General features: G+C 37.9%; 1 protein-coding gene across 4 annotated transcripts in view; it reads right to left on the bottom strand.

Moving 5' to 3' along the window:
- Positions 1 to 18,125, bottom strand: part of MICU3 (mitochondrial calcium uptake family member 3) — a 37,558-nt gene that overhangs the window by 536 nt on the left and 18,897 nt on the right. For 3 of the 4 annotated variants that reach the window (XM_081924562.1, XM_081924564.1, XM_081924563.1), the window contains exons 7-13: positions 15,108 to 15,179; positions 14,384 to 14,422; positions 10,146 to 10,241; positions 7,422 to 7,522; positions 5,726 to 5,897; positions 2,296 to 2,404; positions 1,453 to 1,610 (exon numbers count right to left, since the gene is read on the bottom strand). In XM_081924562.1, coding sequence (XP_081780688.1) covers positions 1,453 to 1,610; positions 2,296 to 2,404; positions 5,726 to 5,897; positions 7,422 to 7,522; positions 10,146 to 10,241; positions 14,384 to 14,422; positions 15,108 to 15,179 — 747 coding nt within the window. The remainder of the gene's footprint in view (positions 1 to 1,452; positions 1,611 to 2,295; positions 2,405 to 5,725; positions 5,898 to 7,421; positions 7,523 to 10,145; positions 10,242 to 14,383; positions 14,423 to 15,107; positions 15,180 to 18,125) is intronic. The other variant, XM_081924561.1, reaches the window with a different exon arrangement.

Here is an 18,125-nt window from a genome sequence, read left to right as displayed (position 1 = left end):
AGGTTAGAAAACAATTATAAAATCCCTTAATACATTTGCAAAGGAGACATAATATTCAGAATTATGAACAGTGTATATAGGGAATGCTAAAAGAAGATTGGCTAACAACACATTTTAACCCAACACTAATAACAAGGACAATCAGCAACTCCACACTACCGTGGCACTTTTAAAAAACAACATTCAGAGCACAAGCAATAAAATAAATTTTGTCACCACATTTTGAAGGCAAGGTATTACATAGTTGGCTTGCCAGTTCAAACTACTAGAGAAGGTGTATAAATTCATTCTTCCTTCTTTAAAGGCCTCATAGATCAGATATGATGTAAGAAATCAAAACTGGGGTTGTTTGAGTATTTCAGCCCACTTGCTTTAATCCTGATTTTGAGTCGCCCTTTGATCTTGGCAGAGCACAAAATAGCTAGCACCCCACTTCATATGTTCCCCACGCTTCCCTGGCAGTTTCCATGTCCTAATGGGGAAAACACACACCCATATATTGGAGAAGGGCATTCCAGTTGGCTGAGGATCATGATATCTGCCACTGAGGCGAAGCGCTGCTGTGTTCCATGCCCTCTGCCACCTTGTATTCCCTCTTCAAGACATTTTTTCGTCAGAGAAGGGAGCTTTTTCAACTGTTTGAATAGTCCAGCCCAATTATTTATGGGCTGAGCAAGTAGGTAGTGGCTCCTTCCTACTTATAATCATTAACCTAAAATATTTATATTGTACATGTATTTCAGGCTTATAAATAAATGCAATCTGATTACTGTGTTTTTGATAGAAGACTAAGCCTAATTTAAAATGTGAAATTAAATGCATAATTACACAGCAGTATTTACAGAATTACTTAAAAATACATTGTGACAAAATTCATTTCTGCTGACTACTATTTAGTTAATTTATTGTCTCTAGGGGGCAGTCAGGAGTACAGATTAAACTTCTAAAACTACAGGCTATCAAAAGCTTTTAGACATCTATTTCCCAGTCTATAAATTGCAATGACGAGACTGAACCTTCTAGATGATTAACTGGGGACCTACTTGATCAACAGCAAGCTGGATCAGAATGTGTCTGTAGACTTGGCTATAGAAAAAACAAACAAATCCCAGTTCTGTAAATTAAGGGTTAGTAAACTAAACATATATGGAGGTAGTTTTAACTTCAATAATAACCATAGATTAATCATGAGTTTCATTTCAAAGTCAGACTAATGTTACTGTTTATCGCAACATACACTATGAATTTTGGCACATCCTTAAATAATTATAAAATACACATCTATGTGATGAAGTTCTTGAAACCCTTTCAAGTTGAAGAGTAGAACAGATATCTATGAAAAAAATGGCTATATTTCAAATAGCTTTGGAAACAGCAAAATTTTTATAGTTTATGGACTGCTTATAGCTCATTCATAAGTTTCCATGATTAAGAGATAATCCATGTTCTTACCTTGAACCCTCGTTGCAATCGGTCTTTCATAATACCAATAAATTCTTTGTAGCTCAGCTGATCATCTTTGTCTACATCAAAGATCTTGAAGACGGTGCTCACTAAATGCATTGAAAGCTTCAGACCTGTAGCTACATATACTGCACGCTTGAATTCATCTACGGAAACAAGGAAATTTAGCAGCCAGCCAAAATCATCATGCAACACAGTGATTACCATTACTTATTATTGAAAAAAACTCATTCTCCATCACATATATATATTTGTCAAGAGTACTGTGTTCTAAGTGGCCCTTTATTATAGCATAGTTGCACAGCTGATCTCTTGAAAAAAAGCAATTGCTAATGAAATGATAACTGTGGAGTACAGAAAACATCTAATATACATGTATATTTTCATTCGTGTGATTTGAGGTGGTTTGCTGGAGGCTTATAGTGTCTTGTATTATTTGAATTTATTCACAAATATACAGTTTGACCATAGGTGGAAGCATGCAGCTTAACTCCTGTGGAGCTGCTGCTTTACTGCTACTGTGGCTTTACAAGCATATACCTATTTTAAAAAAGTATATAAATGGTTCATAGATGAGTCTTCCCTACCACACTTCCATATATTTATTAAATGACAAGAAAACTCTTAGATACACAGAGGCATTTTATGTCTCATAGGATTCAAACATGGATAACTGCCATGCAGTACATACATACATATTTAAAGGATTTTGGAGAGGTCGAACAGGCAGAAAAAGCACAATACTTGATGCTCACACAAATATTAAACAAAACAGATTTCTTTTCTTTTAATATTAAAAAAGTATTAACTATTGACATTAAATATTTTTACCTTTTCCTATGGAACGGTTTGCAAAATTATACATCTGCATTGCAATTGCGAAGTCTTCTAGATTATTCAAAAACTGGAAAAATGATCTGAATTCATCAAATGTAATGCCCTATGAATAAAGGAATACTGATATTAGTACTATAGAAGCACCAGCAGCATCAGCATCATTCTTTAATTGTTTTGCAGCAGTTTTGCAACTGATAATGGAGTCAGCATACCTCTCATAGCCTCCTTCCCTCACAAAGTTGCAATCCTGCTGCCACAAGCCAAATTGTACTAGCAGAGAAAGAATGCCTCTCTCAGGAGGAGTCAGGCCTCTCCCATGTGGCCAAACAGACAGAAGCTTTATTGGTAATACCTGTTCCCCACTTACTGGGGAGCACCACTTGTGGCATGGTGTGGTGATGGGAGGAGGGAGCAATTGGCTGTGGGAGCTTCCTGCATGGCTGGGAAGTGCTTTGTGTGCTTTCTAGTCAAGTGGGAAGTTGGGAGTTGAGTGTTGTTTTACTGTCAACAAGCCATGATCTGAAGCCATCTCTTATTGTTGGCTTACTCACTCTGGTTTATTTTGCCTATGGCTTGACATTATGTATGAACCTAGTATCCTTCCTTAACCAAACTACTTAGACGTTTTGTTACTATCATGTGGTATACACAATTTTTTTGCATGGAAATAAATAAAATAAAAACCATGGTTTTTTTGCCCACTCCATCCCGGAAACTCACTAAGTTACAAAGGTACATGGTAAGAGCAGCTGGAAACTAAATCAAATTTTGGAGAAACAAGTCATAGTTTGTTTGATCTGTAGACAACTGATGGTTAAATTTTAGTTTGATAAGCAATCCATGACTTTGATTTATGTGCATATGATACAGATATGTCCAGAATTCAAAACATGCAGTTAAGTTTCTTTGCTCTCTAATTCTTTCTCCCATTTTCCTAACTGAATATTTGGTCTTTTTTTTAGGTGGGGGTGGGGGTACATGACCCATTTTATTCTTTAACAAGTATTTATATTTTTAATGCTTGCTTATACCACTATTATTGTAGCACATTCATTGTTTCTTTTTAGTACTGTGCTTTAAGTATATTTGTTGAGTGCCTTATCTGTCTCATGATACCGAAGCACTTTGGATGTTTTTTCCTTTTAACTACCACTAACTGCTAAATGATGCTTACTTGCTCTTTTTTAAGCCCCTCAAACTAAAATGTCAAGAGTTGAAAAGTGTGATCATTTGAAAATAAGCTGAACTGTTTACAAATAGATCTAAAACAGTTAAACCTGATCTTTCTGTAAACAAATAAAAGTGAATTATATCCAAAGCACTCCATGCTTGAAAGAGTCCCTGCAACATCAACCCTATTGGTTTGCACTGATGCATTTAGCTGCCACTATGTCTCTTTGTTGCTTAAATTTACTCCAGACAACACCTTTGTTTCCTAACAAACAGTTTAGCTAGCAAGGTTATTTGCTTTTGCAACTGCACAAGTTCTTTGAAATCCTCTGTTTAGTCACTTCTAAGTACCACTCACTCCACACTGGCCTTCTACAAATGATCCTGTGTTAAGGAGACTGAAGAACTAGATTAAATGTGTTAAAAGAGCATATACCCTAAAGATGGCAAAACTGCACATGGGACTTTGTGGCATTCTATCACAATTAAATAATATGTCATTTAGGATAGATTATGTTGAACATCATCTTTTGCAAGTTAAAAAAACCAACAACCTAAACAAGCTCATTCAATAATATTTATGATGAATTCTACCCATCCCACTAAAAGGTGAGCACTACAAAGGCCAAAGCTCTAACTCGTGACCCTTCCAAGTAAGAGTCAAAGTCCTGGTTAAACAGAAATGTTTTAGCTTGGTGCCTAAAAGCAAACAATGATGTCCCCAGGTATATATCCTAGGGAGAGCATTCCAGAAATGGGGAGTCACTACTGAGGAGCCCCATGCTAAAATTGTTTTACCAAAGACAGCTATCTGGCTACTGAATTTTGCACTAGCAAAGGCAACACAATGCACACTGCATTGCCACAATCTAACCTAGTACATCTGTAGCCCGCTTCAACCACCCCTTTGTACTTTGTAGATGGGGCTGTTCTGGCTACATAAAGACTCACACTCAATAGTTTACTATTGGTAGAAACGAGTGGGGCACTTCAAAAAATGTTGTTTTTCTTTTCATGGTTCAGCCACTCCATCCCATTCCCCCTGGTTTTCTGTCCCAGTCAGCCAGCATTCTGTGCCTATTACCATGATCAGTTCTCATTGGGTGTTTGTGCTTTTTTCTCATATTGGGACACGGTGGTCTCCAGTCCCAACTACAGTAAAATCTTTGATTTCTCCACTGAATTCTATCAGAAGCTATAACTTTCATCATTTGGGGACTTATCTACATACCCTCAAACATTAGTCCAATGAAAATAGAGATGTTGACCCAGTCATTCTGGATGGCTTCCAACATTTTATATATAATAATAAATAATAAAAAATTAAAGATTAAAAACTTCCCTATACTGGGCTACCTTCAGATGTCTTCTCAAGGTTGTATAGTTTCTTATCTCATTGACTTGGGGGTTGCATAACTGCATACTCTCCAACCTTTTTCCAATGAAAATAGGGATGTTCCAAGGAAAAATAGGACATTCTGGGATCAAATCAGAAACCAGGATAGGTTCTGTAAATCCCAAACTGTTCCTGGAAATAGGGACAGTTGGAGGATCTGTATCTCTATGAAGCAGGAAATGGGTCTTCCTACCATTTTTTTATCTCTGTGCATCTTGCTTTGTATTTATCTTTCAGTTACTCATTTCCATTCTCCTTCCCATCTGGTTTTCAGTTTCTTTCCCTCTCAGTCAGTCAGCATTCCCTGGGTACTGTGCATGCTTAATCCTCATTGGGCTGTTTTAAGGGTTTCCTCCTTAGGGTTCCCTTGAGACTGCCGATACCTCCCTCTTGTGTGTAGTTGTTGATGTATGGTCTACATGAGCAATGGCACTCAAATAACCGGACTACAAATAGAATAAAGAAGAATTCTGTTAAAATTAGCCATTCTGAGATAGTATCAAAAGCCAGTGGAAGGTGTTGTGTAAAGTATTACTCCTTCCTGCCTATGTGACCAGGCACCATTCAGATGCAAAATGAACCCAGAATGTCCATGTCCAAAAACTCACAGAAAATGAATGAAACCTAAGTGGTTAACAGGACCTGTCCATATTTCTCATTTTTCATTCTCCAAAACTATTTGGCCTATTCCAACCCACCCCTCCTTCCCACAAATCCCACCTGCTCAACAGCAGGCATCACATTTCCGCACATGTAACTGGAAGTGATTGACATTTTCAGGTAACTGTGCTTTCAATCAGGCGATGATTTTGTGTATGTGTGTGCGTGCAGATGTTTGGGTCTTTGCTGAAAGCTTACTTGCTCTTCTGGCATGCTGCAGCGTACGTTTTCCAGATAACTTGATGTGTTTTCCACATTTGTATATCTTAAAAGTATATGAGCAAAGTCTTCCTCACTGATGGTAGTCATCCCATTAGAGTATGAAAGAAATTCAATTTCAAGAACTTCAGTTTGGAGATTATCCATAAACCTGAATTATAAGAGGTATTGATTTAATAATCTTATAACTCCATATGTAGAACCCCGCCCCCTAATATTTCAAACATTCCAACTCATGCAAAATTAATAAACTTGCAATTTCAGTAACAGCTGATGGACTTCTTGGTTTGACCTGGTAAAGGAAATTTATCATTGGCAGATCTTTTCAGCACACACAAAAATATTGTGAAATATATAGAGGTGAAATTTGTGGGGCTAAAATGTGATGCAATGACAATAGAAAGATATTTTAATGCCAAGGGCTGCAAGCTACCAAAGTTACATGGTTTAGTATTGCACTCTATACATGTCTATTTAAAATGCAGTCCCATTATTTTAAAAAGGTCTTACTATTAGGTAAGTATATAGGATTGCAGCTTAACTCACATTGGTTTCAGTATATTTTAAGCTACCTAAATGTGCAAAGGGTTTAAGCCAAGGAAAATAAACACGATGCAACACTCATCAGAGCCAATCCACAGCTCTGCAAGTGCACATGGAGCTGCTGTGTGAACAGGCACGACAGCTTCACATGGAGGACAACAAAGAAGCATTCACAGAGCTGTCCATGTTACTAAAGCCAATAGTGAAGCCCTTTTACAAGAAGAATTTTCCCTATCAGACCTTATAGCACATTGGAGTAATTATGGGGAAAGTAGAAGAAACACATTTCTCTACAATTGAGGTGGGGAACCTGTGGCCCTCTAGACTACAACTCATGTAATTTCTGACTAATGGCAGGGACTGGTGGGAGTCGGAGCCCAACAAAACCTGAGGGTGGGTGGGTGGGGGACAGGTTCTCACTACTGTACCATAGATTTCAATGTCAGAGAGGCAAAGAGATGCTGTTCCTTTTAAGTTTAGAAAGTTACATTATTTCTAAAAGGCACAGAAGTACATGTTTAGCTACAGACAGAGGCTGATTATCTGTGAAGGTGGCTTCTCACCTGTCATCTATGTATAAACTTTGTGATCAATTGCAAAGCTCTATAGAGATCCAGTAAAGATAATTCTCAACATGGAATTCAGTGCATAAACAAAGGCTCTAATGCAATGGAACTATTGGATCATTCAGACCAAAAAATACAAAATAGATATAAACCAAAAAATCAGGATTTACCAGTGGCTGCAGAACTGATTCATATTCACTACAGAAAATAAGATACATTGTATTTTCATATGTTGATCTTCTAAATGGGGTACTAACATATTTCTAAGTACTACAGAATGCTATAAAAAAACCCCTAAAGGTAACAAAAAGCTGTTTTTAGTTGCTGGGAATCACAAATGCTCCTTATAGGCATCTGGTTAGTCACTTTGAAAATACGATGCTGGACAAGATAGGCCTTTGATGACTCTTCTCAGGTTCTAGGCTATGGAAGTTTTTTTAAAAAAATCAGAAAGTACCTTCTAAAAATATTTAAGGAAACAGACAATATTATTGGCATGTATGATTTCTAATATGACATATACAAAAGGATTTGTACATATTAAAAGTATTAAAAGTAAGGCTCACCTATAAAAATCTTCAAAGTTAAGCTCAGCCTTTCCTTTCTTACCAAAAAAGTGTACCAGCAGGGTAGTATCGGATAGCAAACCAGTGATATCATCTGCACGCTTAAAAACATATTAAGTATGTTAATTGCTTAAAGTTGCAATAGATTTAGTAACAAAAATAAAATCCACAGAATTTTATCAATGCACTTTGCTTTAAAAAGATTGCTTCAAGATTAAATGCATCCATGCATCAAATACATATTAAAACCATTTGCAAGATCAGTTAGTAACGTTAGTCAGGCCATACTTCCCCACACAATATTTTACATTACATTTTAGCCTACCAAACTTAAAAAAGTGATATGGTATGATCAAATGTGTTAAATAAAACCAGGGACCTGGGTGAAATTAATCAGAATAGTGAAATAATATAGTGAAAATAAGTTAGCACATTTTAAAAATGATTATGATGATGGAAAGGTAACCATCATTGCAGACGTATTTCTCACCCATAGCTTTGTTAATGTCAAAAAAGTGAAGGGAATATTTTGCTGGAGAAAATAATAAGGCAGGCCTACCTCAGGAGCCTGTGGTTTTTTATTTGATTTGTTTTTTTGACAGTGATGTCATTTCTTTGCAAAAATCTACTTCCTATGAGGAAAAACCTCAAGTGTGAACAGAGGAAGAGTGGAATTATAAGAAACTGTTCTATAGTTAAGAATATATATTCACACATTGAGATATTTTTAACCTACAGCTTCTGAAATTGTAATCTAATAGGAGTAGCAGGTCCTCAATATGAGACCTGACTAGCTGACTTTCAGATTCATATAGTACACAAACCAGATATATTTAAGCAGTATGAAGGATTGTGTATTTTCTTTTCTATTTCTAGACAGCATTATTAACCGTTGCATCTATTTTTTATTGCTTATTTATCAAAATACGGCCCTTCTGAAAATGCAAGCTTGGCCTACAGTACCAGCTCAAATAATCGGCTCCCAAAGACCTTGCAGCAAGGCTACACTTGATTCATAGAAATGACACTGACAGGTGACCATTATATCAATAGATTCCAAAACCTCTGAGTACAGTTGGTCCTGAAATGGTGCAAATTCAATTTACAAGCACATGACAGATGCACCCCAGGACTTGTATTCTCCAGGTCATCCCAGGTGACCAAGGCAATTGCTTTGAACTTAAAATTGAGTGGTTTTATAGGCATGTGAATGTACATGAGTTTAAGTTTTGTGGCAGCAGGATGGTCTACAATCTGAGTACATGGTAAAACAATTACATAACCTCTTTTCCATGAATTTTATATATTCATCATTATACTCAATACCCCACAAGTAAACCACCTATATCTACATGAAAATAATCATATGAATCAGTGGATGAGAAAGAAAGAATGGTTATAAAAGGGCTTAACATGGAGAATAAGTTGTTGTGTATGAACTATATCCTAGGGTGGATATACAAAGACCAGAAAATTCTTTATTCTAGGCAGCAGTACTCTATCAGGGTCTATGCACATACTGTATGAAACCCTTTAATTCTGACTTCCCAAATAAAATGTTCTTCCTCTTCAAATCCCATAGCCTCAAGTCAGTGCTTATTAATGCATGCATTCCTTTCATTGAAAGAAGTCTAAATGTCTCCTCTTCCTCAAATGTCTTCCTTGTCAGTCTCACATAAATATGAAAATTGCCTTTTGTCTAGCTGGGAGGTCTGTAGATGCACCAAACGGGGCTTAAACCCATCAGCAAGTAAGACACAGAGGTAATGTCAGATGAATTTTCAACTTGCAGTGGGGATTCTGTGCCTTCAGTAGTTATGTAGAAAATGGAATCTTGGCAGGCACAACCCCTCATGCAACAGTACGAACAATTGCCCATGCCTAATCCCAACTTCATGTCTACTAAAATTAGCTGTGCCCAAATAATCATAAATGGAAGCTATTCCAATGTACAATGGTTGTTACCAGGCAGAGCTGTTCCTTTAATCCACAGGTAGGCAACAAGCAGCTCCCAGTTGCATTTTATGTTGTCCCTCAATTTTTTATGATGCTGTCCCATTCCATTCCAATGTTTTCTGCTTCCAGTTGGTTTCCTCTGTATTTTTCCTGGGTTTTTATAATTTCATCCCACTTTTGCTATGTAAGGAGCAGCATTCTAAGTTAGCTAATTTATAACACTTTTGTTTCTGGCTCCACATACAACCAGCATGTGTCTCTGACAGATTTACCCCAAGGGAATGTACCCTTCAATAGAGAAAGGTCGCCCACTTATGCTTTTATGAAACATAAATGTTTATCATCAGATGGTTCAATAAATGGAAAGCACTGAACCTATCTATACCTTTCAAATGTAAAAGACTAGTTCTTAAGATAGGCATACTTGTAACTGTGAAGCATCTTTTCAAAATACAATATAATGCAATAAAATAAAAAGATATCCAATATTCCAAGAATGAAATAAAACCAATTACTTCACTGTTAGTAAACAAGAAATATGGCAGTTTAAAGTATGGGTCAAATGCACGTTTTTCTTATGAAACAAATATAACAAATGTAAATACCAAACAAAAACCATGGGGAAAACAAAAACAACAACTCCAAAGCAAGGAGGAGGGGGTCATTAAAAAGTTTAAAATATTTAGAATATACACAATAAAATGGAATATGAAAAAGAAAAAGAAAAATGAAGAACAGCTCATGGACCATACAGAGGTTTTGTTATACCTCTGCAAGGTCCGAAAAGAGTGCCTGGCTTGTGCTACGTCTCAGAGTATCCCAATAGCTTCTTGGAACCAGGTCCTCTCCTTCTGTTTTTAGCACCTGCAAAATTTTCAAGATGCATAGGTTTGGTGGGAAGGGGTAATAAAGTAATAAAAACCGAGAGCAGCTTATACACTTTTACATCTTTGCTAACTAATCTTCAAAAAAAGAAAGCTTTATGTGATCACCTCCTCCATTTTTCCTACACAAAGAAAAATACTGTATAACACATTGCTTATAATACATTGCCCTTTTCAAAGCAGCAGAGTCCCTGAGAACCACTTTCTTTATTCATGATGATGCAATCTTATTAGGTTGATATTGCCAACTTTTTAAAAAATTACGATATAGCTTTGCACATGGGACCAAACATAGTTTTGTACACATTTTAAAAAAGAATGATTCTTATGTGATAAGTTTTTTTCTTCTTCATGTGTCACTAGAATCTTAGACTTTTTTCATTCTATTTTAGGGGGGAAATGTGGGTCCATTCCAGAAAAAGGTTAGTCATGGTTCTCCATTGAAGTAAATGGGATTTCAGTCACGACTAATTTGTCTCACTGAACTCTTTCCTAATTGGAGCCTATGAACTCTCTCTTAATTGGAGCAAAACAAAAAAAATCCTTCCAGTAGCACCTTAAAGACCAACTAAGTTAGTTCTTGGTATGAGCTTTCGTGTGCATGCACACTTCTTCAGATACACAATTAATACACATTAATTGGAGCAAGTTTGTGAAGTACTACTCTTACTAGATTAAAAAGAAGTATGGGGAAGATCCCACCCAATTAAGAATTTTAAGTTCTATTTATTTCAATGGGAAATACTTAAGCACACGCTTAACTATCTCCTACTGAAATCAGAAGAATTTAGTGACATTTAATTTGGCTGGATTATGCTCAGAGTTTTGATCAGTAGCCAACATATATGAAAAGATAAAAAGAACACCCTCTCTATATATTATATAAATATTTCTAGCTACTTTAGATATTTTTCTTCAGGCAAGAAAGCTATCTTTAATTATATGTGAAGAAATAATGTTCTCATGTTGGGTTTTCTGTAGTGACATGTCAGATGACACAGAGTGAAGCTTACAATGTGCATGTTTGTATACTATGTCATCCTTCTGAAAAGTACCAAAATTATCCAGCTGACATTCTGATCCATAAGTATAGTCAGAAATAAGTACCATCAATTTTAACTAAAATTCCAAACACTTGTGCTTAGAAAAGTAGTGCTGGGACTCCAAACTTGCCAGCAATATTGCATGAAGCTTTGTGCTGAAATCCTGGACACAGTTATGTTTTGAGAGGCTGAAGAGGATGGAGTGGGGTAGACAGAGACTTGAAACAAAAATCTAGGAGCATACCAGGTATTTCCAAGACAAGTCCAGTACTCAGCTCATAGATCCTTCATGAGATAACAGGAAGAGGTGGGTGGGTGGATGGGTAGGAGTCCATGTTTGCTGCTATCACAGCTGTCAGTCCTGATCATCTTTAAGTAGTTAAGGAAAGGGTATTTCTCTATACAAAATGATTTTGTGCTTGTGGTTTGGTTGGTTTCTAAAAAATGTTTCTTGTTATATTCAGGTGAGGGTATTGGCCATGGTGCTGTACTACAGCATCTCTTTCTTCCTCCTTTCCTATGGTTCAAAATGCAGAGGACATGCAGTAGGAAAACCACGCCATTAAAGATTTGGTTTCTTTTTTCTTTTTTTCAAGGGCCATCGTAGCTGTCATTTGAAAGCACTATAAATCGCAGCTCAGTCTTCCCCTGATGTGAATGGATGTGGCTTATACCTATAAATGCAGCATCCTTAAATGTTATAGTGACAAGATGGGGTAGCGTATCTAGAAAGGTGAGAAACACATACTATAAACAAGGAAGTGAAATAATTCACAGTAGGCAGAAGGAAAGATTTTCCATCCTACACTTTGCCTGTACTCACATTCCTTGCATGTCTCTGTGTTTGCTGTTGGGTCCCTTTGAGAGCTGTCTCCATGGAGATAGTTCTCAGCAGCTGCTGCAATATGAATATTTCAAGGTGGGAAATCCCTCACTTTAGCTGGGTTACTTCAGCAGCAGGTGTGTATCACCTCCATGGAGACAGCTGTCAGTGGGAGATACTGATGGATGACATTACTGTAAAATCCACCTTATTCTAGGATTTCCTGACTTGAGTAGGATTGCTCAGGTGACGGTGAAGATAGGTCTCACTGGAGATTGTCCTGCGAGTCCATGGAGGCAGCTCTTAGAAGCACACAGCACCAGGTGTTGACATCTACTTAAGCCTGATTTCCTGGTGACTATGGTTGCTCGATAGGCAACAGGTTCCTGTGACACCAGCGGTACTGATGGAATGAACTACAGGACACATTACAGTGGTGTAATCTGAACTTGCCAGTAAAAACTATCCTCTGTTGGGAAGTAGGGGCTCACCAGAACCCAAGAGCTGCTTGGTCATATAATCTATTTAACGCAATATTCTGTTTTCTTGTAGTGGTTCTGTCAGTTTCCATAGCAAAATTCAGAAGTAGACACAGTGAAGCAGTTCAAGGTGACTTGTGATTATGCTGCTGATGTTTGTACCTAAGACCATTTACATTAAATATACAGGTTGATTCATAATGAAGTATAGAGTTTCCAGATGCTGTAAGACAGTAACAGGCGACAACACAGACCACAACTGCGAACCGTGAGGTAGATGTACTTATAAAGTTTGTGTTCTGCTACTGAAGGAAGTGACATAGGCAATAACGCACGTGTTATGTGACCAGTCAGGCAAATGGCTGTGTGTACAGTGGAGAAGGCCTTTTTGTGTTCTTGAATTGAGCAAAACAGAATCTGTAACTGTTCCATTTTCTGAGATTCAGAAAAAAACCTCCAAGCAGAAAATGTATCTATGATTGGCATAATTTTTTTTGAAACTACGGGCTGTTTGTGAAAACTTAGAAGTCCTGGATGACTGTGTATCAGAAGCAGTCGTCGATAGTTGCGAGACAAATACTCATTGCCATAATCCTCATCATGGGATTCTCAGGCAAATATATTGTGTGAACAGTGAAACAAGGAAAACTGTATCCAATTCTGGGGTACCATTCCTAAAATGTATTTGCTTGAAAAGCCCAATCCAGGAATAATTCTGTGAGATGAAATGTATGTGTGCGCATGTGTGCATATACTGTAAAAATACTAGCTAACTAGCCTGATACTTGATGTTATCTGCTGTATTCAATACCAAGGATGTTAGTATTTTTACATTATACATGCTTCATCTGCATAAAAGATTATACTAAAGCCATTAGCTGTGACATTTTCAGTTCAACCAGTCATGAGGCACATGCAGTGCATGCGAAAACATACACCAAGGCCATGCACCAGAGAAGTAACTCACAATATGAAAGAAAGGGGGGGGGGACAGAAGCAAGTTCCTGTATTTTTTCTTGTAACTTAATCAAACTTGTCAGGCAGAACGGTTCCTCCTCCTTCCCTGCATGCTGCTGCTAAAGGGCTCCCAACCCCTCCAGAACCAATTTCAGGGAATGTACAAGGTAGGAAAGGGGAAATCCCTGTTGCAGAAGCCCTTGCACAGTTATTCATTAGTTGAATCCTGCCCCTAGTACTAAAATCCTATCAAAATAACCTCACCTACCCTAAATGGTATGGTGAGCTCAACAAAAACAGGAAAATCTATTATCTAGTGTGAGGATTAAAGCTTGCATTTGGGGAACAGTCAGAGAGTCTGATCTACCAGGGATTTGAAAAATGAAGAACCTACTGAGGCAGTGATCCCTCGTGCTTCTACTTTGCCTATATGCTATATAAAAAAATGGCCAAGTATTTCTTCAGTATAAAATTGATGGCTTACAAATGAAAGATCCTGCCCACCCCTCTAAAAGTTCTGCAGCAGTGAAATAACAAATAACTGTGACACCTTCTACCAGCTTCCTCCACCAACCCCTTCACTGATCCTCCTTCCAGATCAGCTATAGAGTAAAACTGGAGTCCTCTTGGTGAGGGTGCCAGTAAAAAGTCACAGCTGCATCCTCTCCTGTTACTTAAGGCTTCCACCCAGGCAACCTTAAAACAGTTTCTTATCAACACTGAACATTTTGGTTTTAACACTGTGCATCATTTCTTGTAGTGAATGCTGATTTCACATAGATTTAATACTTCAGAAGTATAATACATTTGGAGTACATACAGCATTAGTAGAACTGTGGTATCCATAAAGCTGGAGATGCTGATATAGTAAAGAAGAGTGAAATGAAGAGTTGCATTTCAAAATGAAGCCAGGATAAAAAGAAAAGATAACAGTAGGTTAGGGCATAACAGCTTCCATTGTACTTGTTATGAAATACAGTTTTACTTAAAGATAAGTCTTTGTTTAAAATTAAACAAGTTCAACAATATTTTTAAAATTAAAATGTTCTTAAGATTTTTAAAAAGCAGGGCATCAAAACAAACTATTGTCACCACAGCAATAGGATTATCAAAAATGAAGGACTGAACAGAGTTTCACCCACAACAGAATTCCAACAGAAACCAGGATTCCAACAGGGCAGAAGCATTGCTGTAGTAAGCCTGGTTTTCTGTAGGAACCACTTTCTGGCTGGTTCTGCAGCTGCTCTAGAAATAGCAAACCACTGATCACTGCCACAGCTAGCAGAGTGGAACCCAGTGCTTCTGCCCATTCTTATGAATGACTTTACATTTCTTTGATTGGGATACCAGTACTCCTGCCTCTCTCTAAATGTCTCACTTTCAGTTTCAGAGAATGAAGCTATATGTTCATCATAATAGAAAATATGTACTTGTGATTATTACTGTAAACTTAACATTCTCTGTGCAGTATTTGAGATAATAGAGCACCAATAATCATGTGAAGAAAACCAGAAAGTCCACAGGTTTCTTTCATCAATACTTACCAGCATAGCACGTTTCTCTTCATCTCCTCTTCTTTCTTTCTTTTCATTTTTCTTTCTGAATATGTCTTGCAGCTGCAAAAAAAGCCAATTGTATTCCCTATAGTCGTTCCTCTGTCTTAGGACATTTACAGACATAAAGCCATCACACACTAATGCCTCAAGGCACTATCTAACAAAAGCTATATGCAGTGAGGCTTATCTGCAACTAACTCTTGTTGGATTGTACCCTTAATATTTAAACTTATTTTTAACAAACACAATGGAGTTTTTAATACACATTTTCTCCTCCTGAGTCCCACCTTCACCTCTAGGTAGAAGCAAGTGCAAAGCTGTGGCGTATGTGCCAATTGACACAAACTTATCCCACTCTCGCTGTGTGCTGTCTGTGCAATTGTAAATGTAGGAAAGATACCATAAAAACCAATGGAGAGATATTGAGCAACAGATACAATTTAAGTACTCAGAAACAGAGCTGAACGTTCTGCAGTGGATTTTGTTATCAGCAGGCAACTAGACTAACATGCTCTATAGCTCCTTACATATTGGACTGATAGGCACCTATCTCCAATAATAAAGCTACTTGAATGTGCCCACCACAGCATGGTTCACCAGTCCAATCCAATCCAATCCAATTCAATCCAATCCAATCCAATCCTATCCTATCCTAGCCTCCATTGCAAATTGTGACTCCATGAAGAGATAATGAGCCATAGAGCCAATTCTAATGCTCAGAAAAAGAATATTGCTCCCCCTGGAATTTTACAACTTTAGAATGCAGGATGAAGTTTCATGTTTGATTGTTCCCTTCATCAAAAATTTCCCACATATAGAAAGCTATTACCTTAGGGAGAGGGATCTAGCCTAGACTTCTTCATGGCATATTAGTTTTCCAAGCACAGAGAATGTGGGAAGCCTTCAAACATGCAAAACCTCATCTGCATTCTGAAGTAGCACAGTCCCAGGAGACTATACAATATATTCTTTTTCTGAGCATTTGAAATACCTCAGATTGGCGTAAACTAAAAAGTAAGGTCAATCCATCATGAAATGGTAAGGAGAGTGTTGGTAATTGAAAAAGCAGAAAGATCTTTTTTTAAACCTCCAATTCATGCTTTGATTTCCTCTACACCAGATACGGGGAGGAAGATCTTGTTGCACTCATCAATAAGGCTCATTTGATCTTCTGGAAATGAACCTTTTGTGCAGAAGAAGTGCTACAGGATACCAAAGAGTACGACAGTGAACATGAATTAATCTGAGAGCACTTTTCATAGGAACATTGTCTGAAACAAAATAATGGGATTGACTGTTGAAAGCAGAAAGGACAAAACAACATCTCTTGTATCAAGGGAACAAAATCCCTCTGTTCTCTGACCTCAAACCTATGACATAAGCAAACAGGATTTTTTAAATAAAAAAAAGTCTGTAAAGCGTTTGATGACTTAGTTTGGATAATTTTTGGTGTGGTGTTGTATACTGGAAAAACTGGGTGTTATAAGCTCTTCCTTGTCACGTTTCATGTTCTTTATGCAATGGGACCCAATAAAGGGCAGCACCATTGCCTTAATTAGACTGGTTTTATTTACATGAGAACTCACTAAAGAGTCTGCTTGGCCTTTCAGTAACTCTTAGTATTACAGATGAATGTTAAAATAGCAGCTTGAGGGCATATTAAACATCCAGCTTTCCTTTAGAATAGATGTTAAGGATTTTTGCCCATTCATAGTAAAGGTAAAGGTACCCCTGCCCGTACGGGCCAGTCTTGACAGACTCTGGGGTTGTGCGCCCATCTCACTTAAGAGGCCAGGGGCCAGCGCTGTCCGGAGACACTTCCGGGTCACATGGCCAGTGTGACATCGCTGCTCTGGCGAGCCAGAGCTGCACACGGAAACGCCGTTTACCTTCCCGCTGGTAAGCGGTTCCTATTTATCTACTTGCACCCGGAGGTGCTTTCGAACTGCTAGGTTGGCAGGCGCTGGGACCGAGCAGCGGGAGCGCACCCCGCAGCAGGGATTCGAACCGCCGACCTTTCGATCGGCAAGTCCTAGGCGCTGAGGCTTTAACCCACAGCGCCACCTGTGTCCCCCATTCATACTTTAATATATATATATATTTAGTAAAATCTTTTCTAACACAGATGGTAGTGTGGTTCTTGCTCTGAAAGGTTGGTCACAATTCACAAGGCTTATACCATAGAACAGGTGTAGGGAATCTGTTGCTGAACTACAACCTCTCACCAGCCTCAGCAAGCATGGCCAATGGACAGAGATGATGAGAGTTCTAACAACATCTGGAGGGTCAAAGATTACCCAAACCTGCCATGGAGATTTTTAAAAAAAGTTTTCATTTGTTGTCATCATATTGCTACTGCATAACCAACTCATGAAACAACAGCACAGTGTCATTTCTCCCTTACTAACTGATATTAAAATACCCATGCATGTAATGATCAACAACCCCTTCTTTCTATCTCCAAACTGCCACATCTCCAAACTGTTACCATGGATTGTAGCTTAACTAGGTGGTACCCACCATGTAGTTATCCAATCAGTGAAAAACAGGAGAAATTTCTCATTTTCATTTCTCTCTTTCTACCTTCTTGCTTGTTTTTCAGTCTCAAATGTTTCTCTTTTCACCCACATTTCCCAACTCTCTCCCTACTCCACCACACACTTCACCTCCTCTGCGAAGCATGTGCTGTTTGCTTTATCACCACAATCACAAGAGTGTACCATGCACATGGTTGCTAGGTAACTACCCACATGGTTCCTTAGTGCCACCTTTTCATAGTGGGGCCACATACTGTAGCTGGAGTATCCAACTGGGATACTCCAGTGAGTAACTGGGAAATAAGTTGTTGTAGAGTGTACATGCTTTGAGGGTGGGATACAAAGGCCTCTTCAGACAATCTAGTTGCTGACTCTTTACAATTTCACAACTTTTACTTAAAAGTTTTTTGCTACAGCATACATAAATACAACAAACACACACTTAAGAAGCTGGTAAAAGGGCAATGTA

Source organism: Podarcis melisellensis (assembly GCF_964234715.1).
Source record: "Podarcis melisellensis genome assembly, chromosome: 9".
In the NCBI taxonomy this organism is placed as follows: Eukaryota; Metazoa; Chordata; class Lepidosauria; order Squamata; family Lacertidae; genus Podarcis; species Podarcis melisellensis.
The sequence above is the reverse complement of the archived record's forward strand: the minus strand, read 5'-3'. Positions and strand labels throughout refer to the sequence as shown.